General features: G+C 52.2%; 10 protein-coding genes across 10 annotated transcripts; 8 read left to right on the plus strand and 2 right to left on the minus strand.

Annotated features, from left to right (window-relative positions):
* Nucleotides 1-307: 307 nt before the first annotated feature.
* On the plus strand, nucleotides 308-2,587 carry ACET3X_002678 (uncharacterized protein; the record flags this gene model as incomplete). The annotated part of the gene is made up of 1 exon (XM_069449447.1): nucleotides 308-2,587. One exon carries the CDS (start codon nucleotides 308-310, stop codon nucleotides 2,585-2,587), a length of 2,280 nt encoding a protein of 759 aa, XP_069309225.1.
* A 5,883-nt stretch (nucleotides 2,588-8,470) lies between these two features.
* Nucleotides 8,471-10,393, plus strand: ACET3X_002679 (uncharacterized protein; the record flags this gene model as incomplete). Its single annotated transcript, XM_069449448.1, has 5 exons — nucleotides 8,471-8,788; nucleotides 8,846-9,195; nucleotides 9,249-9,484; nucleotides 9,544-10,038; nucleotides 10,086-10,393. The coding sequence occupies 5 exons, from the start codon at nucleotides 8,471-8,473 to the stop codon at nucleotides 10,391-10,393; spliced, it is 1,707 nt and encodes a 568-aa protein (XP_069309226.1).
* A 1,712-nt stretch (nucleotides 10,394-12,105) lies between these two features.
* On the plus strand, nucleotides 12,106-13,224 carry ACET3X_002680 (uncharacterized protein; the record flags this gene model as incomplete). The annotated part of the gene is made up of 1 exon (XM_069449449.1): nucleotides 12,106-13,224. The coding sequence occupies one exon, from the start codon at nucleotides 12,106-12,108 to the stop codon at nucleotides 13,222-13,224; it is 1,119 nt and encodes a 372-aa protein (XP_069309227.1).
* A 269-nt stretch (nucleotides 13,225-13,493) lies between these two features.
* Nucleotides 13,494-14,559, minus strand: ACET3X_002681 (uncharacterized protein; the record flags this gene model as incomplete). The annotated part of the gene is made up of 2 exons (XM_069449450.1): nucleotides 13,494-14,436; nucleotides 14,498-14,559. The coding sequence occupies 2 exons, from the start codon at nucleotides 14,557-14,559 to the stop codon at nucleotides 13,494-13,496; spliced, it is 1,005 nt and encodes a 334-aa protein (XP_069309228.1).
* Nucleotides 14,560-15,205: 646 nt separating this feature from the next.
* Nucleotides 15,206-17,140, plus strand: ACET3X_002682 (uncharacterized protein; the record flags this gene model as incomplete). The annotated part of the gene is made up of 3 exons (XM_069449451.1): nucleotides 15,206-15,325; nucleotides 15,387-16,135; nucleotides 16,186-17,140. The coding sequence occupies 3 exons, from the start codon at nucleotides 15,206-15,208 to the stop codon at nucleotides 17,138-17,140; spliced, it is 1,824 nt and encodes a 607-aa protein (XP_069309229.1).
* A 1,503-nt stretch (nucleotides 17,141-18,643) lies between these two features.
* ACET3X_002683 (uncharacterized protein) lies at nucleotides 18,644-19,726 on the plus strand (the record flags this gene model as incomplete). Its single annotated transcript, XM_069449452.1, has 2 exons — nucleotides 18,644-18,671; nucleotides 18,741-19,726. The coding sequence occupies 2 exons, from the start codon at nucleotides 18,644-18,646 to the stop codon at nucleotides 19,724-19,726; spliced, it is 1,014 nt and encodes a 337-aa protein (XP_069309230.1).
* A 419-nt stretch (nucleotides 19,727-20,145) lies between these two features.
* ACET3X_002684 (uncharacterized protein) lies at nucleotides 20,146-20,893 on the minus strand (the record flags this gene model as incomplete). The annotated part of the gene is made up of 2 exons (XM_069449454.1): nucleotides 20,146-20,315; nucleotides 20,368-20,893. 2 exons carry the CDS (start codon nucleotides 20,891-20,893, stop codon nucleotides 20,146-20,148), a joined length of 696 nt encoding a protein of 231 aa, XP_069309231.1.
* Nucleotides 20,894-21,153: 260 nt separating this feature from the next.
* On the plus strand, nucleotides 21,154-22,289 carry ACET3X_002685 (60S ribosomal protein uL6; the record flags this gene model as incomplete). Its single annotated transcript, XM_069449455.1, has 8 exons — nucleotides 21,154-21,164; nucleotides 21,311-21,384; nucleotides 21,440-21,447; nucleotides 21,502-21,534; nucleotides 21,571-21,633; nucleotides 21,698-21,759; nucleotides 21,945-22,110; nucleotides 22,161-22,289. The coding sequence occupies 8 exons, from the start codon at nucleotides 21,154-21,156 to the stop codon at nucleotides 22,287-22,289; spliced, it is 546 nt and encodes a 181-aa protein (XP_069309232.1).
* A 767-nt stretch (nucleotides 22,290-23,056) lies between these two features.
* Nucleotides 23,057-24,237, plus strand: ACET3X_002686 (uncharacterized protein; the record flags this gene model as incomplete). Its single annotated transcript, XM_069449456.1, has 3 exons — nucleotides 23,057-23,267; nucleotides 23,322-23,842; nucleotides 23,893-24,237. 3 exons carry the CDS (start codon nucleotides 23,057-23,059, stop codon nucleotides 24,235-24,237), a joined length of 1,077 nt encoding a protein of 358 aa, XP_069309233.1.
* Nucleotides 24,238-25,077: 840 nt separating this feature from the next.
* On the plus strand, nucleotides 25,078-25,918 carry ACET3X_002687 (uncharacterized protein; the record flags this gene model as incomplete). Its single annotated transcript, XM_069449457.1, has 4 exons — nucleotides 25,078-25,207; nucleotides 25,281-25,332; nucleotides 25,455-25,638; nucleotides 25,751-25,918. The coding sequence occupies 4 exons, from the start codon at nucleotides 25,078-25,080 to the stop codon at nucleotides 25,916-25,918; spliced, it is 534 nt and encodes a 177-aa protein (XP_069309234.1).
* Between the last annotated feature and the right edge of the window lie 834 nt (nucleotides 25,919-26,752).

A 26,752-nucleotide genomic window follows, 5' to 3' on the forward strand; every position in this document is an offset into this window, starting at 1 on the left:
ACTCGTACTCGATTTTCCAGTCTCTGGACTAAGGAAAGTATTCATAATAGTTCGAGTGGAGTGGCGGTCGCCTGTCGGGTCGTAGTGAGTGTTGGGCTGCTGCCCCGTCCTTCAAGCCCCGATTTCATTATACTGTCACTATTCTATACACCGTATCTAGTCGCATTCACACAGGCGCAGAGGACTACGAGTCTTGTCCTCGGCAGGAGAACGGCGCTAGAGATATTGCTTCCTACCAAACAGCAATAACCTAGATTTTCCATCACCACGACCAAAGGCCGCGATTGCACCCACAACCAAAATCGAGATGGCGCACTCTCCGTCCAATTCTGGGATCAAAAACGTACGGGACTTTTTTACGCGCGGCGATAGGGAAAAGATCTCTCCGGAGCTCAAACAAGCACTGTCGTTGCTGCAGCTATCCAACCTCGACAGCCTTGAAGAGCGATTCTTCGCAACCGACGCATTCCTAGAGCCATGGGCTGTCTTCCGCGATTCGATCTTTCTGTTACGACCGGATACATTGCCTCGAGCGACAACGATAGCTAGAGGCGATGGGGAGGATGGCGTCTCACGCACGGACCTGTTGTGGTTTTATACACAGTTTGATGAAGGGATACGTCGCTACGATCCACGCGCGAACAAGCACAGCGTGGAGTACACAACAAACTCTGACGTCTATGGCGTGATCGACAAGAGCAACTGGAATGTGGAGGCGTACGAGAAGCATCTCTTCGCTTGGCTGCTGCAGACATTCAAGGTCGGCAAATCGCGTAACCCATGGGGCTTTGACTACTTTGAGCTTCGCAACATCTGCATTGCTTGGGAAGCAGTATTCGTACCGATCGTCAACGCGGTGCGTACCTCCTATAGTGTCAAAGGCCGACGACACTACGGCCGCCTTGCACTCTTCATCGAAGAACGGTGCCCCTCTGGTCTTGCATTCCCAAAAGGCAATTTGCCAGTACCCAAGGGAAGCCTGATGTCGCCCACTCCTTATCGCGTCTTTTCCGTACCAAAGAAAGTTGTCGGTGGTGATGGCGCGACATTCCCAAAGCGTGTGGAGGGTGCCGGCGTGCTCACAAGAAAGCACTACGACGAAACCGAGATGGAACTTCGCCACGTGTATCCGCAGTACGGCGGTTTGGTGGAGCGACCCAAGTTCAAACACAGGATGGAGGAGTGGTTGAACGAACAACGAGCGCGAGCAGATCTTAGGAAGGCTGCGGAGACCAGCGGTGAAGTGAAGAGTTTCCAGCCCCAGATTGTGAAGCAGGGCGGTAGTCGGAGTCCTGTAAAGAAGAGCTCTCCCATCAAACACCACAACAAACAAGACAAAGACGGCAACGAGAGCCCGATCAAAAGATACTCGGACAGTGTTCGTCGCTCGCTGTCTCGTGGCGTGTCCAGGATGACATCAAAGGAAGAGCCAAAGAGTCCGTTACACGGTGTAACACGACAAGTCCACATTCCTGACGAAGGTCCAATTCGCCGTCCGTCTGGCGCCCGAGAGTTCTCGTTGGGTGAGAGGCATGTAAACCTCGCTTCCCTGGAATCGTCCGATACTACCATAATCACGCCATGGCCACGTCCCGATACAGAGCGCAAGCCATTCGAGCAAGACATCTTTATCTCAAACCCTAACTTGAATTCTTTCAGTCTGTCCGACAGCTCTCATACCAGACAGACACACCATGAAACAGACGTGTCAGATTTCTCGCAGACAGGCCGAATGAGTGACGTACCGCAACCACTACCCAATGAGTACCAGCATGACGAACAGGCTGTATCACGGGCATTAGAGAACAGGTACTACGCAGATGTGCGGGTGCCAAGCTACGAGGGAAGCGGATGGGAGAGCGAGATCTCGTTGACGAAGCTTCACACTGTATGTGGAGACGCTCCTCGTGATTTGCAACGTACTGGGCCTGCAAAGCCATCTACAAGGCTTCCTATCCCCATCAAGCCAGTTCCATATGTCGGCGATCTTCGAATCGGTGCGAAGGACAGCCATCTCGAGGAAACACCCAAGCCTCTTGCTTGGCCAGGCACTTCTCCACCCAAAGCAATACCATGGCCTGGAATGGACAAGTCTGCCCCGCCCGTTCCGTCTAAAAGCCACAAGCGCCAGAATGGCCCCCAAGGTTATGTCAACGGTTCCCGTCCTCAACGACTTGTGTGCGATGAATCCGATCGCAATATCAGCCGCATCGTTTCCAAGGAGAATATCCGTTCCGCACTCGGACGTACTTCCCGGGACAGCTCAGCCGAAGATCTGACCCTGCCGCCTCCCGTATCGATGCTCCCAGGACGAAGCAGGACCATGAGCCCTGGCGGTACCAGGCTACAGACGTACAACACAAATCTATTCCCACGTAGGGAGGAGCGCAAAGGAAGGCCGGTAGGGGAGTGGGTTGGCGCGGAAAAGAAGAGGGGTGTCCCCGGCGGTCCCTACCAGATGGAGACTTTCAGCGAAGCGAACGGTAGCCAGGGCGTGCAGAACACGTTTGCAGGAAGTGAGAAACGTTACCAGGAGAGGTACCATGGAATGCATGCGCCTGATGGCCGCCGCAGCTTCGAGAAATGAATCTAAGCGAGCGTTGCTGAGAGTCGCGCGACAGTTGTGCTTGTTGTTCGGCCTCAGGTAGCCCTATGCATTCTTGGATCACGTTGGGCTTTTGTGGCTGTCATCCTGGTGTTGGGACGTGAGAGTTGCTCGATTCTTCTCTACACTTTCTCAATTGCGAATTGCTTTCGCGAGTGATGGGCGACGGAAGGGTAAAGGGACATGAATAGGGACGTTCAAAGGCATGATAAGAAATTAAGAGGAATTCAAGATGATGGCAGACAACGGCTGTGATGTGTTGCGACGTTATTGCTTGGTCTTCGGCCTGTGAAGGCGATGAGCTGAAGCTTGTTGACGCGCAGTCATCCCGGCCGTAGAAGCGTCGGCGCGCGAGAATGCCACGCTAGCATTAAATCTGCCTCTAGCGTCACTAACACGTCATCGAAGGTTCTCTGACAGCCGCGCGACGATATCAGGACATGGCTACAAGCATCTCCAAATGCATCGAGTCGTCATGTTCGTACTGATTTAGGGTCTAGATAGTACTCTCTTACCCTCATGCCTCATCGATCCGACCAAAAACCCTATCCCAGAGCCACGACACTCCACCTCCAATCAACGCGTGGTTGCACCTGACCGCCTGAGGACCGAGCGTCGGCCTCTGGTCTCTGTGACACCCCGTAATCTCGTTTCTTCTGATGGACGATGGCAAAATTTGTTCTCCAGCATCTGCATGGTGCTTACGCAGCACCTGTTAACATTCTTCCCGACTACCTGAGTTCCTGATTAGCCATGGCGACCCTGCTCACCGAAGTACCCACTGAAGTCATCCAACGCATCGCGTTGTTTCTTTCACAAGTCGATCTTCTCAACCTAAGCTTAACATGCAAGGAGCTTCAGAGACAAGCAGAACCGCCACTCTACCAAGAGTATGTGCAACCTCATCGAAGCCCACTTTCGTTGTTCGTCGACAAGCTCATTGCACGGCCCGATATTGCAGAAAAACATGTCAAGAGAGTAAGACTGGGTTCTTGGAGTACAGAGGACGACATGTCTCAGCCTGAAACCTTATCTGAAGAGTCATATAACACATATACGAGAGCTGCAAAGACTGCGAGGATAATCGATGCTATCGTTCCCTACGAAAGCGCGGCGAGTGATCCAAAAACGGCTACAGTTTCCAATTGGCGTGAGCAAGATTGGTACAAAGAACTCCTTAAGAAAAGGTCAAATCCTGGAGCGCGCCCGTACGAACTGTTGTTTTGCGAGAATTTGCGTGCTGGGTATGAAGATGCACTAGTCGCCCTTATGCTAGCCCTACTGCCCAATCTTCGCATACTTGAGGTAAACTGTGGTCGCTCGAAATCCACGTGAGGCATACGCTGACTTGGTACCCTCGACTTTGTAGCTGCATAGCATTCCGATGGACTCGTACGAAAGCCTGCTACCTTGGCATTTACCTCCACATGGATTCTCCAAACTGGTCAGGCTCACAGCGACCAATGACGACGATGAGCCATGGCCTGCATCTTTCTTAACCCACGTCATCGACCTTACCTCGCTTCAAACTCTTGAGATTGCTAGGGGGAGCTCTTGGTACTGGGTTCCGGGTGACTTCGTTGAAGCGCCGCCCTTCTCTTTGTCTACTGGTCTCGGAATGCTCACTGCTCTTCATTTGCCGAACTGCGCATTTACGCGCGCAGAGATGCAAAAGTTGCTTTCGGCGTCTCCTCGTTTGAAGCGGCTGTATTATTCATACGGACTCGAAAAGGGCCCGAACTTCACAGCAAGCGAACTAATTACCATGCTTGATCCTTTCAAGCATGCACTGGAAGACTTGTACCTTGACCTTCTACCGCAAGATAAAGAGGACGAAGGCTCTGACCACCTGGTCGACTCACTGAATCACTTCACCGCGTTAAAACGATTAGACACGAATGTGGATGTTTGGAGGATGTTGGCGTTCGAAACTGTTTTGGGAAAATACCAATACGGCGGCCCACGCGACGAAGAGGAGTGCAGTCCTGTATGTTCGGAGCAAGATCGCTGGTGCTTGCGGCTACCTCCTTGCCTGGAGATTTTGTCACTGCATTCTACTGTGCGTGATACGGTACCGGACGGCCACCAACTCAAGGATTTGGTCTTGTCCCAAAAGCAGGTACTACCTGCGCTACAAGCTCTGTTCATCACCATTCTGGATGAGGGTTTTCGCGCTCTTACCAGAATGGCGCTTGACTGGGCAATAGATGACGATCAATCAGATATGGGGAATACACTTCTCATCAAGATTGGAACTGCCATAGAGATACCCGGTCCCATTAGGACTACATTCCATGGCTGGCGTCCAGACAGTGAGAAGCCTCGTATATGCTGGGTTGGGCACAAGTATGAGCTCGAGCTTTGCAAGTGGTCCAGGCCTGCGAACGACACAAGACCACCCTTCCTGGATCCTTGGCTACAAGATTTGATTGGGGACAGCACTCAGTTCCCAGAGGACGACGGATCTGAGCTGTCAGATATGTCAGATATGTCAGAGGAGGAAGTAGACTATGGTCATGGGTATTGATGGACGATGAATGGGATGAGCTCGTGGAGAGTCTTTAGTGCCTACTCGTACAAGTCGCGTCATCAGCGGTGTTCCGCTCCTTCGGATGTGCTTGTCGGAATTCCGGGCGCCGTGCACACGCCATCATTCATACACGACGAATATTTTTGATTGCGAAACCAAACCAATGATGAACCTTAGCACAGATGCGCACATGACAAACAAATCTCTATTTGTAGGACAAGAACACCAAGAGTCAGCCACCACAACCCGCTTCGGAAGTGGTGGGGAGCGCCCTACCAGCGCTATACCTTTTTGGGCTACGGCAAGATGTACCACCGTCATCGATCCATCGCCAAGGGCCTATCCAGTGTCCCACATCCAATCTGGCGTCTCACATCTGCTTCGACAGCATTCGTTATTTCGGGACGCGAAAGCAGTCTCCGGTCAGACCAGATTAGGTGAACGCAATGGGGCGTTGTCATCTTGCAGATGAATAACCTCGGCGCCCTCCCGATCTGCACTTGCTACAATCTGATCGCACGGTGCTAACATGGGCGGTCTACTTTCTTCAAAGGTCGAAGACGACTGGAAAAGCGACGCTCGGCATGCCATGGAGGCAGGAACCTTTTGCGTCGTATGTGGTGGCCCATTCGATATCGAAGGCGATGTGTACAATATCGACCCCAAAGATATTCGGTTCCAGGTAACGCGTCTTCTTGGGAACCTGTTCCGGAATATTGATTTAATACAAAACGCAGTGGTTGAACAATGTTCGCCTGCTTGGTAGCATGGCCGACGTGGCCGAACACATGGTAGCCAGCGAGGGATCAACGTAAGATGGGGTCACTCTCATTCATCTTCTTCAGCTAAAGTTTCGAGAAGGCCGGTCAACGTATGCGGATTGCCCGACATCTACCTCTCCGAAGTTGCATCTTTCAGCTTGACTGGTTCAGGCTACTTCCGGATTGCTGGCGAGACTGAACACGAGGATATATGGCTCGACGCTCTTTCCTACACAGGCAATCATGGAACCTTGTTTCCGCTGCATGAAGGATGCATCATAACGAGCTGTCGAGTTATCGACCATCGTTGTTCGACAAGAAGAGAGGGTGAACCAAAACCCGCTCTCAAGATATTGTATGAACTGCTGAGTACCCGCTTCGATCAACGAAAATGCCGCACAGACGAACCAAACGAGACTTCAAACGACATTTTCGATTTATGCTCCACTTCCTCCGAATATGGTCCTAGAAGCGTATTGGCTTTGAGCAGTGTGGATTGGTGGGGCGGTAAATATGATGTAGGAACCGACAGTACGTTTCTGTAGCGCACCACTGATGATATCTAGAAGTTTTATACCGACCCCACCAAAGAGGAAGGTGCTGCGTCCTTTGTGCGACAGGTATTGCAAAGCTCGCCGCGTAGAAGGGATGAGCCAGAGTACACGTTGAAAACTACACGTGAACCCCAAAGATTGGAGCGCCTTCCGACAGAACTACTGGACGTGATATGCAGCTATCTTCCAATACAATCCGTCATCGCGCTACATCGCACATCGAAAGCACTGGCACTACAGATTCCGCTCGACTCTGTGTTCTGGCGAAACAGCCTTCAGGACGGAAGTCTCCATCCGCATATTTGGGATCTAGACACAAAGTGGATCGAGCACCATCTGTCTAATCCCGATGCAACGCTTTTGGATCCAACTGCCTCTTGGGATTGGAAAGTTACTGCGAAGCTTCTTGCGACGAAACGCTTCTTGATAAGTGGCTGTGACGACCGTCTGCTTGATGTACCTGACGGCTTTTGGAACCGATGTAGGATCTGGGCTACCATTGAGGAGGCGCTGCAAGAGCAAGAGACCATGACACAATGTGAAGCAACGCAGCGCTGACGGTAAACATCCGGAAACAAGGTCTTGAAGCTCTGCAGATTTACGGAAAGCCCGCAATCTCGCGGACTTCTGTTCATGAGCAAAGAGCTTACAGTGCCGTATGGTCTACTCAAAGTTTCTCAGCATTATCCCTTGAAAAATCTATAAACGTCTAAGAGGTCCGCTGCCTCTACCTTTAAGCTCCTGCTAGCGATGCGACAAAGTCATTCCAGCTTCCAGCAAAGCTCTCGTAAAAGCCACAGGACGCACTCGTCACAAACAGATACTCTGCTCGCTCGCAAAGGGCTCTCGTCAAAGCCTTCACGTCTCCTTGTGGAACAGAATGTACTATGTACGCAGTCCGAGCGCGTTCGTACGGCGAAGTAGAAAGCCACTTTTGATATCCTTCGGTCACGAACTCCTCGTAGGATGTTTCTACAACCACTGTAATCTCTGGTCCAGGAGCCGCAAGCTCAGCGCTTACTGCTGTACCGGGATTATGAATTATCTCGGGCGTTGTCAGTTTCGATGACTCGCTTGTCTACAAGAGACTGTTCAGATTTACCATTCTGTTTTCGACGACACCGACGAGAGTTCGCGCTCTGCGATCGATAGCATCGAGGTACCTTTTTGCCTCCTCCGAGTACAAGTTCACTGTCTCATCAACGAAGATGCCATCAACCCTCAACTGGTCATCCTCTCTGCCTCTCTTGCCGTACGTTTCGATGTCCTCCAGAACGTCTTGAATAGGTCGTTTGCAGTAGGCTGCGCGTACATAGCCCAGAGTCGTAACATTCGGCAATGCATTTAGCCGTGGTATCTCCCGGACATAGTCCTCGTTCGGCCACCACGGCACTGCACCCGGCCCACTATTTGGATTGATGATGACAACAAACTGAACATGCGGGTTTGCGGCGACGCTGAGAGAGATCAGTGAGAATAAAAGTTAAAGCCAGGGGGAAGCTACGCTATGTAAAGCGGATCCCAAGCGCCATGTCGCGGATAAACGTATAGTGGAAGGAGCACCTTTGATTGGGAGAATTGCGACATGCTTCCGGGATGAGGGTGATGCGAAATGGAACATGTGTCTCTTCGGAAGCCGATGATGCGCTGACTAATCGCATCTACCTAGGCATCCACCACTCGTAGATTGCTCTTACTACGTAGCGTCGGCCGCTGTTCTGCACTGTGCACAGATGTGCTTTCTCGATGCACCTAATTTTCGAAATTGGAAGTGTCTGAAGCATCTCGGCGGAGAGAAGGATGTCGACCCCTGTTCTCCGAAGCCCTCGGCGGAAGAGCATGCCAAGACCTCGGGGCGTCCATAAACATTAAGGATGCTTTTGTCTGTAGGATGGTATATGTATGGAGGGCTCGCAAACATTGTGTACCATCTTGCACACGGCTGTCATTTCGTCGCAGGTTCATTTCTGATACAGATATTGCCTCTTCTCCACGATCTCAACTACGATAAACTCATACTATGGACTCGCATAGAACCGATACTTCAGCTGTGCCTGGCACAGCTACACAGTCTGCTAGTGGTGTTACCACGCCGGATATCCTAGCAGAAGAGAAAGAACAGCAGCAGCACAAGCAGGGCATGGAGGAGGAGGTCAGATCTGCCCAGGACGACGCAACCAACAAAGTTCAAGAGGAATATCCTAGTGGCATGCGACTAGTTCCCATATTGATCGCTGTACTCTGTGCGGTCTTTCTTACTGCTCTTGATCAGACAATAATCGGCACTGCTATTCCCAAGATCACCGATGAATTTCAGGGCCTCAACATGGTTTCTTGGGTGAGTTTGATACTCCAATGCTATAGATTCAAGTGTTGCAGCTCTAACTCACTCCAGTATGGCTCTGCGTACTTCATGACATTTGGTGGTTTCCAGTCTGCATCCGGGAAATTCTACCGCTACTTTCCGCTCAAGTGGTCCTTCCTCGGTGCCATCTTCGTCTTCGAGATCGGAAGCTTGATCTGTGCCGTGGCCCAGGACTCTACAACGTTCGTTGTAGGTCGCGCAATCGCTGGTGTCGGCTCTGCCGCCGTAGTGACGGGCGCGTTCACTCTGGCTGCGTTGTCTGCTGAACCGAAACGACGGCCAGCTCTTATGGGACTTGTTGGTGCTGTATACGGCCTCTCTAGCGTTGTTGGCCCGCTGCTGGGAGGTGTCTTTTCAGACACAGTGAGCTGGCGATGGTGGTATGTAGGCATCCTATCATAGATTTTATACTCACAAGCTAATAACGACATAGTTTCTACATAAACCTCCCTATCGGCGGAGCCTCTGCAGCTTTGATTCTGTTCACCTACAAGACCCCACCGCAAGTCGTGGTCGTCAAAGCGACTTGGAAGGAGAAGTTTTTGCAGATGGATCCTCTCGGCATCGTACTTATCATGGGCAGTATCGTCGCATACATCCTGGCACTCGAAAACGGTGGCCAGGAGAAGCCTTGGGATAGCAGCCTAGTCATCGGCCTACTGGTAGGTTGTTTTATACAAGTTGAACATGAGACATATACTGACTTTGTACGTTCACATCTTAGGTAGGCTTCGTGGCCATTATCGTCACCTTCGTCGTGTGGGAAATCTACAACGACGAGCGCTCAATGCTTCCACCCCGGCTTCTCCGCGAGCGCACCCTATGGCAGCCATCTGTCTTCATCTTCTTCTTTTCTTCAGCATATCTGGTACTACTGTACTATCTGCCGATCTACTTCCAGAGCGTTGACAACCGAAGCGCGATCAATTCGGGCGTGCTTAACCTTCCATTGGTCATCGCAATGGTGATAGGCAGCATCGTCAGTGGTGGTGTTGTATCGAAGACGGGCTATGCTGCGCCTTTTATGAACGCCGGTGCTATCCTAGGGACTGTCGCCACTGGTCTGATGTATACATTTGACATCGGCACCGGACTGGGCAAATGGATAGGATACCAGGCCTTTTATGGTCTTGCAATAGGATTGGGATTTCAGATGGCCATCAATACCGCTCAGGCCAACGCAACGATAGAGGACATGTCCTCAGCGACGGCAACGCTCTTTTGTACGTCTGAAAATCTAATCTCTATGAAAAGGACTAACGTGGTTCAGTTTTTCAAACTATCGGCGGCGCGTTCTCATTGACCGCTGCCCAATCTGGCTTTGTAAATCGCATGATTACCACACTTGCGATCACAGCACCAAATGTGGATCCGCAGGCAGTCATTGGGACTGGAGCCACTCAACTTCGACAAAGATTCAGTGCTGAAGATCTACCTGGCATCGTGGTGGCATACATGGCAGGCATCAAAGTCGCACTCGCTATTGCAATCGCTTTGGCGGGTGTAGCAGTCTTAGCTGCCGCACTTACACCCTTCAAGAAGCTCAACATGGAGAAGGTTCAGGCTGGAGCTGCGTGATCTCTAAGAAGGGAGGCTTTTGAAAGCTGAATGACGCATTGGTAACATTTACTTGGTACCTAGGTAGTCTGAGGCCTCCCAGAGACCGAAAGCGACGCTATACTTTCATCTGTTGCCTGTCAAGAAACATAGAATGTACTCGGAAGAAAACCCGCCATTTTAGCCACATGGGTAAGTCGCGTCCTCTCATGGTTTGGTGTTGTTTGTAGTGTTTCCAAACCTTCGAGGCCAGTCGCAAAAAGCGTCGATGGCAATCAATACCTAAAAGACACTGAGGCCTTTTCGTACAGCCAATATTACGTCCATGTCTGCGCTGACTCGTTTGCATGGTACGCCTTGGGCTGCTGTGTGGCTGGCCTTAGCAACCAATAATGGTTGCCGAAAATATCAGGCCTCGAGCAGACCCAAAGGATTGTCCATTCTCGCTGGCCTCTCTCTTAGCGACATGCTCGGAGTCCGAGGCCTCTTCCGCCGAGCTGTAGCTGTTTTCGTCAGTCTCTTGTGCTACCCAGGTATCAGACTCGTTTCGTATCACCAATTTCGCATCCGATTCCATCGCAAACTTACCACGCGCTCACTAGTGTTGTTCTACCAAACTGCGAATCACTCTCGTTGAGTGGAGGAGTCCCACGTGTCACCAAATCAGGCTAGCGTCGGTTGCCATGGAGCCGGCCGTCAATGACACCGACACGAGCAGCTTCGAGCCTCACAGCAAGCGGCGCAAACTTCGGAAGGGCACGACAAGCTGCTGGGATTGCAAAAAGCGGAAGGTGAAATGCACATTTGATGCGACATCAGATACAATATGTGTAACCTGCCGTCGTCGAAACGCGCCATGTGTTCGCCAGGACCAGCCGGATGAAGTCCTGGACGACATCAGTCAGCCATTAGCATCGCTGAAATACAGCGATGGGTCCAACAAAACGTACCCAACTCCTGTTCTCTCCTATGAACAACTCCTTGAGCGCTTGCGAAGAGCCGAAACGCTCCTTGCGCAATCCGAAGATTCAAGACACGATCCAGCAACCAGCTATGTGCAACTTCCGACACCCAGCTCAGCTGCACTGACACCGGAACATAGCCTTATGGAGGCGGAAGACAGTAGTAATATCTCGATCAGCCTCCGTCAAACATTTCCGCCTCAGCGAGATCTCGATCTCTTATGCAGATCAAACCGCAGCGCGACCTTGTACAGCTACAAATGTCTTACGAGACCCAGCAACCTCTTGGAGGATGAATCATTCGATATCGTCGACGAATTGGCCACAGTCCCCGACGCCTCTACTACACCTCCGGTTGTTGTGGCTAGACATATGCTTATTCTAGCCCTCATGTTGCAGTACTTCCGGTGTAACGGAGCCGATCGCCTATCTGGAGACCCGAACGCTCTCGCGGTGCGCATGGTGGATGCGGCTGTTCGTCTGGTCATCGCCAATGATCAACTAGTTGGCTGCATCGAAGGACTAGAGTGTATCATATACGAAGCCATGTTCCAATCCAATTCCGGTAATCTTCGGCGAGCATGGATAGCTTTCAGACGAGCTATGATATTTGCACAGTTGATGAGGTTGGATTCGCCTAACCCTCCGCCGTTCAAGTTGCTGGAGAATAAGCATAGGGTCAATCCGAAATTCCTCTGGTCTCGAATTGTTCACATGGACAGCTATCTTAGCCTGATGCTCGGTCTACCTCATGGAGGCCAGAATACGAACATGGAGATTTCTATCCCTGGTGAGACCCTAAGCGACAGGATCGATCGAGCGCATACCCTCATCGCACGTGGTATCGTTGAACGCAATCGAGGGGATCCGCGCCAGAACATTGAGGCGACCCGCAAACTGGACATCGATCTTCAAAATGTGACGAAATCACTCCCAGACAAATACTGGCTAGCACCAAGTTTCACTAGGCTGCAACCAACCACAAAAGAGGACACTTCTAAAGAGCTAATGCGGCTTCGAGACCAGCTTTACCAGTACAATCTGCTTCATCTTCTGCACCTGCCTTTCCTCATACACTGCGGCAAGGAGTCGGATTATCACATGTACGCCAAGATAACCTGCATCAATGCGGCCAGAGACGTTCTTACAAGATTCGTCGCATACCAGAATTTTCGACCAATCTCGGCTCAGTCTTCCCATACAGCTGACTTCTTCGCGCTCATGGCGGGAATGACGATCCTGATTGCGCATATAGACAGCTGTCACTGGCAAAACAACAATTTTCTAGTCCATCAGCGACCCGGCGACCGCGCCATGATTGAGCAGCTTGTCGAGAAATTAGAACATGTTGCGGCTCAGTCGAAGGAGTCGCTCACAGGCAAGAGTGCTGAGCAGCTTCGGAGCTTGCTCGAGATTGAAGGCGATGCTGCGCGTGGGTCGAGGCATACTGGTGAGAGCACTGTTGATCGGCTTCGGGAGGGCTGCGGCGAGCAGTTTCAGCTCTCGATACCATATTTTGGCATCATCAAGATTTGTGTCAAAGGTATCACGAAAGAACAGCCTGGTCAACTGGCTCCTGATGCTGATATGCCTGTTGTCCCCTCTTCCTCAAACCTGATGGCTGCCGATGATAATGTCTTTTCCACTTTTGATCAGAACATTAACGATAATGCACCATCCGACCTCCTTGCAGCACAGTCCAATACACAAAACTTCCAAACGCTCCAGTCTGGAGCAACATCTTCTGATGTAATCTTCGATACGCCACAACACTATCCTGGACTGACGGCAGGAACAAACGATTGGGCGTTCCAGGGTGTGGACGCGGCGTTTTTTGACTCGTTGATGAAGGGAGTGGGCGATTGGGAGGAGACACTACTGGGGACTTGATTGTCTCTACCAACGATCATATCTGTGACATTTGCTCCTTGTTGGGCTGTACGGGGGAAGGGATTGTAATAGTGTGAGCGTCGCGCATTCGATCATCATCCTCAGTGACAGCGTGCCGGCTCTCTAGGTGGCATGTTTGTAGGTTAAAAATGTTGAGATAATAAGAGGTTGGTGGACAATGATTCAATTGACCAAAAACATCGGAGGTGTTCTCACATATATACATCGTCTATACATTGCGCTCCCGCCAAATGGCGATGCACCTGCTTCTAGTCGTGCTGCGCCTTGTCCAACAGGTCCTTCAATATCTTTGCCGTGCTCCTCATGCCTTGCAGCGCATTCTCGTCCGGTCCTTGCCCCGGCGTCCATGTCGCATGCGCAAAATCAATCATCTTGACTTCGGCCAGTTTAGGCAGAATCTCCTCATCGTCTTCATCCTCGTCTTCTGGATGTGCCGATCGCAGCTTCTGCTTGGTGTTTGCATACTCGTCCACGTCGCCCTCGTATACCAGAAGTATACTTGCGCTGTACATCCTGCTCTCTTTGCTTTCAAAAACTTCCTGGATGTCTTTGACCTCTCCCAGAAAGTAGGCGAGCACTTCCCTTGCCCGATCAAGCTCCGCTTCTGACTTTCCACCAGGGAGGATGAAGTCTGTAAAGCCCTCACTCACGTTTTCAGCGTTGAACTTGCGTCCATACATCTTGTTGTACACCCAGTATCCGCCCTCCTTGTCCATTTCCACATACTCCTTCAGATCTTCGGGGACGTCGGGTACTTCACTACCCTTGTACGTGCGCATACCCGCTATCCTAAAGCCTAGGCTGCCGCTTGTGGTTTCCTTACTTACGGCATCTAGACGCGCTCTCTTCTCCGGCTTCGCGGCCTCATCCCACAGCTGCGCACCAAGCTTCAGATCCAGAACATTCGGTTTCTTGAAACCATGCGTGATGTTCTCTAGCACGATGTGGAGATCGGTAGCAAGTTTTTTCCCGTGCAAACGCTCAATTGTGCCGTCGGCTGTTTGTATTGTGCCGCTTTCGACAGACTCGGAGGCGGCGGCTTGGTCGGCTGAGAGGGAGAGTTGGCCCATGAAGGTGGGGAGGTGACGCGCGAGGTCCGGGTGTTCGGAGAGGGACTCGTAAAAGGCGATTTCGGCGAGAGTGCAGGGCTTCACTACTACACCGCCAGACTCGTCGCTGAGGACACCATCGCTGGGTTGTTGTGTTAGTCCGAGCGAAGAGGCTGACAGGCGGCAGGCAATGGGGCACTTACTGGCCAGCAGCAGCACTGCCATATGCTTTCAGACTAGACGCGTCATAGGCCTTGGTGGTCATGATTCTACGGCTGTATAGCGAGTCTTGCTAAGATATAGACGTGCTTGTACGCGTGGTTGGGGTTTAGGTGAAAGACACTCGGGTGCAGGCTGAAGGCCCCACGACATGCAGGGTCCTTTGCGAGTCAGCCGATGCCGTCATTTGGGGGCATCACGATTCGTGTAAATCCAGCACAACCCACCGGTGCGGTACGAGTTCAAAATCATGTCTCATGCCATCCGTATCTCCTTCTAATCATTTCACATTCAGAGGATATATCGTGACATTGCCTGCAATGAATGTCTGTCGCTGTGTGCCTCGACTGGCTGTCCTTCGTCGTCACCAGCGAAAACCGACATCTCACTTCGATATCATCTTCCGGTGAGCAAGGTATCGAATTACTGGCGACTTACTCACAGTGAAGGCGTCTGAACATACGGCATGTCCGAGTTGGGAGGTTGCTACTGCCAATCTTGGGTAGTCGCGTTCTCTTACCTCGAGATGCAAGTGCACTCACCCACCATCTCGGGAAGCACTGTTTGCTATCGCCTCACCACGGCGTCAACTCTACCCACACAATCTTTCCTGTATTTCCCATTGGACTCTACCACCCGCTCCGGGCGCACAAGTCCCATAATCCCCAGTTTCAGTACATAAAGCAGCAAGTATGGCGACTGCGACCACAGCACCTACTGCGGATGCAGGATCTCTCAATGGAGCCTCTAGCAACACCACTGCCACTCCTGTCATCGAAGACCATCCAGATGGCGCGGAGATCCGTCGTCAGGTACGTCTCCCAGTCCCCAGCCTTTCTGTCAGTCATGCGCTTACACTAATCCTCCTTGAAGGTCGAGTTCTACTTCTCCGATGAAAACCTTCCCACAGACAAGCATCTACTGCAGTGCTGTAGTGGACGCGAAAATCTCCCAGTCTCAATCAGTCGCATTTGTGGCTTTCAGAAGATGCGCAAATACAAGCCCAAGACTCTTGTCATCGCAGCTCTCCGCTTGAGCGCCTTTCTGGAAGTCTCTGCTGACGGAAAGACCATCAAACGTAAGGTACCATTGACTGGAAAGAACATCCTCGATCCAGATTACTTCGATGCTGAAGATGACGATGACATTGCCTATGCTCCAGGCTCCCGAAAGGCCAAAGCTCAGCGGCCAGCTCAGTACCCAGTACCACTACTTCCCCAGACAAAGGCAAAGTACCCCGAGGGTGTGTCCAAGAATATGCTCAAAGCTACTGGGTTCGAGAAGGCCTATGTCGAGCCTGTCCTCACCCCTGTGGAAGCTGCCGAGGAAGAAGAGATGTACGCTTTGACCAAACCATTTGTCGAACGCATCGAGATCGCCATCCAACGCTTCAAGCAAAAGCGTCGCATGCATGAAATGTATGCACATGTCTTCAACAAGTTCATGCGCTTTGGTGGAATAGAGTCCGGTCCCCGCATGTATCAAGGACTCTCCAAGCACGAGATGAACGAGATGGGTCCTGAGGAACTTGCGAGGGCTCTCGCCGTCCACAACGTACCCTGGGACCGCTCTGACGAGAGCAAGTGGGTCGTAGACTTTGTAGCTCTCTGCAAAGCCTTCCTGTGAGTTCATCTTGCCCTTTGCTCCACCGATACGATACTGACTGGAGCAGATCCTCTTGGTACCCTGCCCACTATGGCTACGCATCGTACGCTATCAAGAACGCTTGCCAAGTCCCCCGCTCCTTCTTCGGATATCTCCGCTTCCACCGTGTCTGTCCCGAATTCGACGACCAGCTTGCCACTGCACTTCAAGTCTGCGACCAGGCTGAGCAGGAGCTTCCCAAGGTCAACTCTCTAGGACTAGCCCTACCCGGCGACTTCAATAAATCTGCCAGCGTCATCTTCGGCGGCGCCCAGGCTGGCATGTATACTGGCAACAAGACCTGGGCGGAGGATCTGAGGAAGGAAGGCCTAGCGATTGCGGAGATTGGTGTCGGTGAAGAAGAAGCCAAGATCAAGTTCGGCACTGGCATTGCCGTTCTAGGTTCCGAGGCGCAATACGACTTGTTTGAGTCTGGGCAGATAAAGGTTCTTGGGAAGGAAACTGCCTATCTTGAGGTCACCGCCGTTAGCCTCCCCGATAACGATGCCAAGTCCGCATATGCAGAGCAGAGGAAGGCCTTCAAACACAAGCTCAGACAGCTCGAACCTCTCGGTAGACTTTCCTGCAGGACTTGGCACACAGACGACTGCGATGACTACGACCTACCCAAGGACAAGACTAAGTACCCCCACGGCAAGCCACGAAAAGCTGGTGACGGCAAAGAATACGAGTTCTGGATCGAGGAGGGCATCCTCAAAGACTGCTTCGTGGGCTTAAAGACGGATGCCAATATCCTTCTCCTTTCCGGTGGTCTCACAATTCTCGACGAGATCAAAGAGACCATGTGCAGCTTCTACACCTGGATCCCGAACGAGCTGTGGATGGAGAGGAAGCCGAAAGAAGTGCGATGGCTGAAGAAGGGCTTGGGTCTTGATGACGATGAGGAGGAGGTGGAGATTAATGGAGAAAACAATGCGAGCGCGGATAAAGATGCTTCCGATGACGATTTCGACGACGAATAGATGGGATTCATGGAAAGTTGAGGGACAAGCCGATATGTTTTCGTGACAGATGTGTTATGAAACAGTAGTCCGAAGTTCCATAGTCGGATCTCGTGCCCAGCCGCTTAGGCAGATGCAAAATTGACAGTGTTTTGGTTTGGAAAGTAAGATTTCAAAAAGGCAAGTCACGATGGATCTCCAGACATGGTAAGGTTTGCCTAGATGCGCTGGTTTCAGAGTCAGGCGAAAAGGTGCGATGTGTGGATGAAATTATACTACAAAGTCACTAAGAACCAACTGCATCCCAAGTGCGTGCCAGGTCGCGATCATCGCGAAGGATGTATTATCTTCCGCCTGCGCAGGCCGCCAGGACGCGCCTGTACGCTTTGTTTGAGAAGCGCCTGCGCCACATTCGCACGCCTCAGTTTCAAACCAGCGTCCCTCATGGCCAAGAGCAAGGATAGCATCGCAAAGATCAGCAAAGGCATACAGCCCCAAGGCCGAAATATCCGATAATAATATCGCGCAGCGAAGCAATGCCATGGCTTCTACCTGATTTGGGGCAACGCTTGGCCGGCAGCGACCAAACGTGACGCAAACACTTGGGCGACACTTCAACACCACGCCCAGTGCGCGCGCTACGATATGGTAAGGCGCGATGAACCGAGATGCGGATAGTTCGGAGAGCGAGCCCATTGCCAACACCTTGGCAGAGACACATGCCATGGCTTTCGTTGGTTTGCCAAGGCCACGCCGCCGGATCATGTGCGCGGATTCGTGACGCGGTCCTCACACACAAGCAATCCACAGAGGGAAAAGAGGGCAAGTAGGCGTGCATACCACTGGTACTACACAAATGCCAGGAAGACAGGTATGCATATCTCGGGTTACACTATTGGCTGCACAGCCGGATCCCGCATAGGGGGCGGGCAGGCAGTGCACAACCGATCTACCCGTTCCTGTCTCGCATAGGAGACTGCTGCGTTGCAAGTTACCCGGCTGTACCTAGCCAACACATGTGAGACGGACTGGGGGCCATGGGGGAGATGAGGACCAGGAACGGGGGGACGCGCAAACAAAGGTTGATTGCTACACGCGCGTGCGGAGTGGAAAGCGCAAGGGACCCGCCAAGAGCCTTGAGTGCTCTTAGCAAGCGGAGAACGCAGGTAGGCTGCTGGGTAAAACGTGCGTTACCGCCCCCAAACTTTTGTTATCTGTCTGGCGTCGCCTGTTTTTCCCGCTGGATTCGTTTTTTTCTGGCTATTCGACTATGCGCCTTTGCGACGAGGGTGCTGCTTTACAACCGACGTTGTGTGGTGTTGCTCCATTACTGCGACTGGGATATGAGCCACAAGGCTTTGGCATTGCGACAGAAGCGAGAAATTATCACTGCTGCGGGCTGTTGTGATCGACGAGCGATTTAGGGTCGGGATTTAAAATAAAAAAAAGAGGTGGACCACAGCGGAGCGGAACATGTCTGCTAGGATGCAACTTTCGAGCGCCGCCCTGGAAGCGCGATCCGTGATGGGGTTGCCGAATCGGGCTCAGCATGGTATGTTCAGTCTCCAGTTTTCCAGACTAGATTTACATGGCACAACATGGTGGCTGACTGTTATGGCAGCGCAAAACTTTCTGAATCCTTACATTTATGACCCGTCTTGCACGCTCGCTATAATAGGAGCGGTTCTCGTGCTGTTGGTCTCTGCATACTCTTTTTACCAGTACATCCGTCTCAAGGCGTATTTCTTCTGGGCAGCCATCATCGCCATTGTCATGCTCGACCTGGGATTCATATGCCGTCTGGTGTCCGCCTACGACGAGCACGAAGAATCACCCTTTCTTGCATCCTGGCTCATGATCCTGCTCGCGCCCAGCTTCCTCGCTGCAGCGTGTTATACTGCTTTCAGTCGCGTCGTGTGGTTTTCCTGCCCAACCCACGCACTCAACTTCAAGACGCTGTGGTGCTTCCCCAGATACATCACCGCCACTTTTGTGTCCTTTGACCTATTCAGCTTCATCATCCAGCTTGTGGGCGCAAGCCAAATCAGCCGGCAGTACGACGAAGATATGCAAGGGGACCGTACTATCGCCTCTTCGGAACGGAAAGCGCTGCCTGGCCGGATTATCCTGATTCTGGGGCTGGTGTTGCAAGTGCTGTGTTTTGTCAGCTTTTCCATTATCAGTATGCGGTACTTTTACATTAGTCGGCGGTGGGCTGCTCATGACTTGGGAGACTTGCATCTCTGGCGCAAGCTGGGGTATACAACAAACCTCTCCTCGGTCCTTATCGCCTTACGAGCCTTCTACCGGACTATCGAGATACCCCACGACCGCAACTACGGATTGTTGTACCTGCAGAGCCATGAGTGGTGCTTCTGGGTCTTTGACGCCGCACCTGTGCTTGCTGTGCTGGTTGTGTTTGCTGTGTGGCATCCGGGTCGTTATTTGCCCAGAAGCTATACGGGATTCAAGTTGGACAAGGGCAGGGCGGTCAAAGAGAAGGATGAGATCAGTTCGATGAGCGGTGGTAACCGTGGACAGGACACGGAGCTGAGAAACTTCAAGCCCGAGGATTTCCAATCTGGGAGGGCTGCAACGAATGTATAGAAATTTGATACGAAACGGAAGGGGTTATTGTTCATGATACCATTGCATTTAGCGGGATGGCGTTTTGAGGCTTCATCGGAATGATACCATGCTCAATGATACACTTGTATGCCTACTCCTGCTGGATCTTTTGACCTGTGCTTCTTCGTGAACATTGGGCCTGTTCTTGTCAATCGACTCACGCTCACCTCCCAGTCCTTCCTCTCACCAAAACTTTTCCCTGTTCCTGATAACGGACGCGCACAAGATGTGCTCTTTGATGAGCAACCCTGCCCGGCTATCTACTCAAGCCTCAAGCGGTGTTGCGGTTTCACAGTCATTGTTGCTGGGGCCGGTTCCGGGAGTGCTTGGGACACTAGATGGAGTGCCTCTTCCCGCTGGAATTTTACTGTTCGCCAGAAAGTGTCGTGCATCCTCTTTCATATATCAGGCTGGTAGTGCATCCTGAATTTCCTATTCGCACGATCAGCCGCTCTCGTCTGGAACTGCTCTGCGTTGAGTTCAAAGACGAGCGGCTTCGTGGGAGTCTCTCCGTCTTGTTCAAGAAGCGGCACCTCAAACCGGAGGATCATGTGCTCTTTGGGGACAGCTGAATTTGTCAGATACTCACCACTTACCTGAGTCCTGCCTACTAGACTTACATTTCACAGAGTTGTTCTTGGTGATGATTTCGAATGTGAACCTTGTGTCACGAACGATGATGCCTTCTAGGCCTACGCGACTTACACACCGGCTCCGCACCACGGTCACGAGCGCTCCGTGCATGTCGGCAGTCGCAAGCAACTGTCCACTCGAATTCGGTGTGACAAGGACACACCTCGCAGGATCGCTCAACCCTAGCACTTCCCTCATATATCCAACCCACAAGTTGTGCAGCCCCTCATAGATGGCGTACTTTTGCTGCTCCTCGGGAATTTCGTTCAGGCAGAGTGCACGCTTCTTTGCAGCAGATAGTGGACGGGGCTTGTTCTTGCTGCGCTTGCGGGCAGTCTGTTTGCGCTCATTGAGGGCGCGACGGCGGACTGCACGTGCAGAGGGTGTGGGCGAGGTTGCGCGGATGTGGAGGGGCCGCTTCAGCACGCGCTCGTGGTAATGCGATTCTGCGGTTGAGGGGGAGAAGGCGCGGTGCAGCAGCGTTTGGGCGATGTGTGGGTTTCCTTGTGCCATGCTGGCTGTAGGTCAGTCGCGCGAGGATATTTTCGAAGGGTTGCGAGTCTTTTCGAGAAACACGACGCTCAAAGTCGTCGCTCCTCGGAAAGTGTGAAGTTGGTGTTCGTGACCGTGACGAGGAAAGAGCGACGCTAGCGCGCACAAAAGCGGGCTAGACCGGTGGCTCGGCTATCGTTTTGTTCCGCCGCCTCCCACACAATTTCGACAATTCGACCTCAGCTTCTCGACAACACCGCTAACCCGCAGCAACCGTCAAGATGAAGTACATGTACGTCTATTCCCCGAGCACACGACTGTCGAATTGCCGCATCGCACGATTTTTCCGCTTCCGAACGGTCAATGGGCGCCTCTATACCAGATTCCACCGCGAGCAGACCTCAGAACCCAGGACTTTTGCTGACAGTTGCGCAACAGCCACTCTGAGGAAGAGCTCGCCATCCCCGAGGGCGTCAAGGTCGCCATCAAGAACAGGAATGTTCTTGTTGAGGGTGAGTGCGCACGGTAGAAGACGCCTAGGGAATCCAACACTGACATCTGCAACAGGTCCCCGAGTAAGCCAATCGCGATAGCCTCGACGACCCCGAACCGATTCTCACACTCTACAGGGCAAGCTCACAAAGTCTCTCGGCCACTTGGCGGTCAGCTTCACGCACCCCAAGAAGAATGTCATCAAGATCGAGCTCCACCACGGCTCCCGCAAGAGCGTCGCTACTCTCCGAACTGTCCGCACCCTGATTGTACGTCGCGCGCATCGAATTCCTACACTGGCAGATATGGGAGGACTGGGCTGACTGGGAGTAGAACAACTTGATCATCGGTGTCACCAAGGGATACAAGTACAAGATGCGTTACGTATATGCCCAGTATGTTGCACCAGCCGCACATCCCTTCCGAGCCCGTGGCAGAGCATATCCCATCCGGCACGGTTCTCCAGGCTCTCAAACAAGTCAAAGCGGGACTTCTGGTTGAGATCCTGGGAGCACTAGGACGATTATGCTCATGCGGAGCGTCATAAGCACATTGCTGGATATGACTAACAGACGCCCAGTTTCCCCATCAACGTCAACCTGGAGAAGAACAAGGAGACCGACTGCTGGGAGGTTGAGATCAGGAACTTCATCGGCGAGAAGCTCGTACGAAGGGTTGTCATGAGGCCCGGTGTTGAGGTTGAGGCATCAAAGAACCAGAAGGATCAGCTCGAGCTGTCCGGAAACGTAAGAATCACGGTGCAACAACAAAGTCAACCCACGCTAACACCATCCAGTCGCTCGAGGACGTCTCCCAAGGTGCCGCCGACATTCAGCAAATCTGCAAGGTCCGCAACAAGGATATCCGAAAGTTCTTGGACGGTCTGTACGTGTCGGAGCGCGGCAACATCGTCGAGGACGCGTAAACGGTTCTGGGGAGTACGGGTTTCTTTACGGGCAATGAGCATCTATGAACTTCTCTGCATCATATGCGGTTGGCGCCTGGGGGTCTAAGATCAAAAACGATGTTCAAACAATACCACCATGACTTGATGGAATTGCGCCGGCACATTCACGATGAAGTGTGAGGTGATGAGAAGTCAATAAGATCAGTACTTGCCAAGAGACATGAACGATCTCAACTTCCTTAAACACCACGGCGAGCTTTGGCTTATCTTATCATGCACTTGGTGACGAATTGATCTGTGCTGAATGCTCATCTCAGAACCCCTCGTCTCCTTTGAATGCTTTGCTTGTGCAAACAACACGCCCCACATATTGAACTCGGCCTGGGTGGGATGGCCGTTCCTATCACCTCTTTATATGCATGTACCTGCAAGCATATGCTTCCTCCCTTTGGCCACTGGGCAGTCCGCGGATGTGATGGTTACGCATGACGTACACAGCGGCTCGTCGTGCCTGAACCCCGCACCGTGGCTCGCTGCAGTATCTACCACCGGGATAATTATGAAGATATCGCCGCAAAGCCCGACTCTGACAGCTGCACACTCGATTGGGAAGCATGGGGTGCAGTCACGGAGAAAATGCCGTCGTTGCAGAGTATATGAAGAGGGTGCCGCCCTACAACGTGGTGGTTCATTCACGCCATTCTACCATTCGCCCCACCGCAACCCAGCGAAACCCAAGCACCCCACTATATATCAGTCCGCGAGTGGTTCACTGACTTGCGAAGATGCCGGATAAGCTTGATGTGGAGGGTCTCCTCCAAGAGTCCAAGGCTGAATACAAGCGCCTAGGAAAGAGCGGGCTAAAGGTCTCAGTACCTATCCTGGGTGCTATGAGCATTGGTTCGTCTAAATGGCAGCCCTGGGTCATCGAAGAAGAAGAGTCGCTACCGCTATTGAAAGCTGCGTACGATCGCGGTCTCACGACCTGGGATACGGGTATGTTCGATAAACTACCCGCCCGTGTACTGTGGTCCACTGATATCTTTTAAGCCAATGTCTACTCCAATGGCGTCTCCGAAGAGCTCGTTGGCAAAGCAATCAAGAAGTACAATCTGCCTCGTGAGAAGCTCGTCATCCTCACAAAGTGCTTTGGTTACGTTGGCGAAGATCCAGGTCTGCGCACGATCCAGTATGGCAAGGAAATGCCCCAGTTGAAAGACTACGTGAACCAAGGTGGCCTGTCACGGCAAGCAATCTTCAACGCCGTCAATGCATCGCTCAAGCGTCTCGACCTCGAGTACATTGACCTGCTCCAAATCCACCGCTACGACCCCAACACGCCCCTTGAGGAAACCATGGAGGCGCTGCACGATCTGGTGAAGAGTGGAAAAGTGCGATACATTGGTGCCAGCTCAATGTGGGCGGTCCAGTTCGCGCAAATGCAGTTCACTGCTGAGAAGCATGGCTGGACCCAGTTTATCAGCATGCAGAACCACTACAACCTACTGTATCGCGAGGAGGAGCGTGAAATGAATCGATTCTGCAACGACACTGGTGTTGGCCTTATCCCGGTATGCCCCATTTTTGAGCATATAGTCGTTCCTTCACTAACAACCGATAGTGGGCACCGCTATGCCGTGGCCACCTCGCTCGCCCTCCCTCGGCATTTGGCTCGACCACGCGTTCAGAGGGAGAGCAGAAGGCTGGCAACCAGACCTCTGGCAACACGGAGCGCGACAAGAAGATCATCGGCCGTGTCGAAGAGATTGCAAAGAAGCACGACTGGAAGATGAGCCATGTTGCGCTAGCATGGATCAACAAGCGTGTTGCGAGTCCTATTATCGGCTTCTCCAGTGTAGACAGGATGGATGAAGCACTTGCAGCACGGGGCAAGGAGTTGACTGAGGAGGAGGAGCAGTACCTCGAGGAGCTCTACGAGCCTGTTAGGATTGTTGGACATTCATAGAGAAGTCACACGATGAGCTCTGAACGAGTACGCGTGAGCAAATAGCAAGACAAGGGTGCGTGGCGTTACACAAAATGTCCAGCCATTCTAATTCCCATGTTGCTTTTTTTCTTAGATTAACTCGTGTTAGAGTTTATGTTTGGCTGCAGAATGGAGCATGCGCCTCATGTTACCTTGCAAAGGGCGGACGGTCCAGTCGGATGTTGACATGTCCCCCCGCGTGGACTATGAGTCGCTGCAGTAATCAAGTGGACCTCTGATACACTCGGTCCGTGTTAGGGCCTGAAGCTGAGATGACACGCTTTGATGCGCGCTTTGTTAATGTCGCCGAGCGCAATGACGTCGGTCACGCGATCTATCTCACCACCGTACCTGATCTTCCGGAACAGCCGCACGACACAAGCAGATAGCTGTGGCAGGTGAAGCGCGCAGAAAGAGGCTCAATTGCTAGCTTTCAAAGTATATCTTGTGCTGTGAGCCAATGCTACCTGGTGTACGCGCATGGTTGTCTCCGTTGGCGTTTGCTCCTTCCCCGCATTCTGGGCGATGCTCCCCTTCCCCGCATTGGCTCGACCATTCACGTCTCACGCCGGATCGATTGGACCACAATGTGGTGATCGATCAAGTGACCGTCTCCTGTGTCTGCCGGCGACAGACTGAGCCCCTCATAAGCCGCGCCCCCCCTCCCTTCTTGCTCTTCCTCACAACCTCCACCGTGCTCCAGAGTATCACATCTTACCCATAGCTCTACGCGATTCCTATACAGCTTCCCAAGCTCTTTCGTTGTCTATAACTCTTCCCAATCTCCCAGTAGCTCAGCTGCAACTGCATACCATCACAATGGCCGCAGAGACAGAAAACACGCTTCAGAAGATCGATTCTTTGACCGACCACCAAGATGGCGCCGCTAAGAAGGGCCACCGCAGAGTGAGCTCCATGGCTGCTGATGTCTACCGGATCGAGGATCTAGGTGAGTGTCCCTTGTGACAATGGCCCAAATGAGGGGTCGTGCGTGAGGGGCAGGCGAGCTGACAGAACCACAGAAAAGGAGGGCAAGAAGATCGAGATCGCAATCGAAACCCAGAAGCTGAACTGGTAAGTGTTTCTCCCCGTTCGTTGATGCGATCCATCCGACAGTGTTTCCCAGCACCCCATCGTTGCTCGGATGGCCCCGGCCAGCTCCGATCCCTTGCATCATGCTAACACAATACCTCTAGGAAGCTGAACAAGTCACCATCCACTGTCGAAGACCCATCAGTCTTGAAGCTGCCACTCACCGAGCCCAAGCTCAAGTCCATTGCCCTGCACTTCCCGCTAGGCCTAGAAGTCACCGCACGGAATATGAAGGGTGTCACCATCAAGGATGCACTTGATGCCATCCACAAGCAGTTCAAGAAGCGCGTAAGTATTCCCGTTCGTCGCATCTTACCGTCGAGCATCGCTGCCGATCTCCTTGTCTCCCACATCTTCTAGGGCTACCGTATGTGGAAACATAACTGACTCTCTCCTACAGGCAGACGACGAGTTCGAAAAGCCGTATCTCATGGGCTTTGAGTGGGACCCAGAAGAGTGCTACACCCGCTTTATCGTCCACCAGTCGGCCGTCCCGACAGTAAAGAACGACTTCGGCTCAAGCAAGAAGAAGAAGAAGAACAAGGCTGAGGGCGAGGAGGGTTCCTAAATGAACGACTCGCCCCCTTCCCTGACTTCGACTTCTATACACAGCCTCAGTCATACTTCTGTGCTTCGACACCGGTATGTGCGGGGTATGGATATGCACTCGGGTGCTGGTCAATCTTTATATCGATGTGGGAAGAGCGAGCGCGTCTGCTGTCATGGCGTGGCTGGTATACTGCAAGTCTGTATTGGCAGACGGTGTACTTGCTGTGGCTATTGGGCGGTGGATATGCGTCGTGGAACCGTTCGCGAGATGCTTGCTGAAAGGCAGTATCTGCTCATGTATGCTCTCGGGCACTCTTTTGGGTAGCTAGAAAGCACCTGACATAATGAGAAGACGTGATTATCGTGAACATCGCTCTCGAATCTTGCCATGATGTTTCCGTGAAGCCTTTGACGTCGGCAGGGGACCCGCCCCACTACTGGCAGCTCTCCACCACGCTCCCTGTAAGCGAAGGCACGTTGCTGGTTCCCGCGGGTGGAAATGACATCCCACATGGTCCATGAACCGCGTTTGACTGACAAACTGCATCAAATAATTGTCGCACCTAGAACAACAGCACGCGCAATGCGCAAAGAAGTCCATAGTGCCCGCTCAATTGCGCTCGAATCGGATAGCAGGTAGCCTTGCATTGGTAGCGCTGCAAGCGTTGGCGTTTCACTACCCTTAGTATAAACCTTTGTCTTCCGACACCGTACTTTGAGCATCACTAAGACCCATTCCTCTGCCTTGTACAATCACATGTATCTCTCTACATACAGCTTCAAACCTCTGCATACTTGGTACATTTTTTGATGTTATGTCAATAACGTAGGAGAAGACCACACCAACCTTATC

The sequence above is a fragment of the Alternaria dauci genome, chromosome 2 (genome assembly GCF_042100115.1).
Source record: "Alternaria dauci strain A2016 chromosome 2, whole genome shotgun sequence".
Lineage (NCBI taxonomy): Eukaryota > Fungi > Ascomycota > Dothideomycetes > Pleosporales > Pleosporaceae > Alternaria > Alternaria dauci.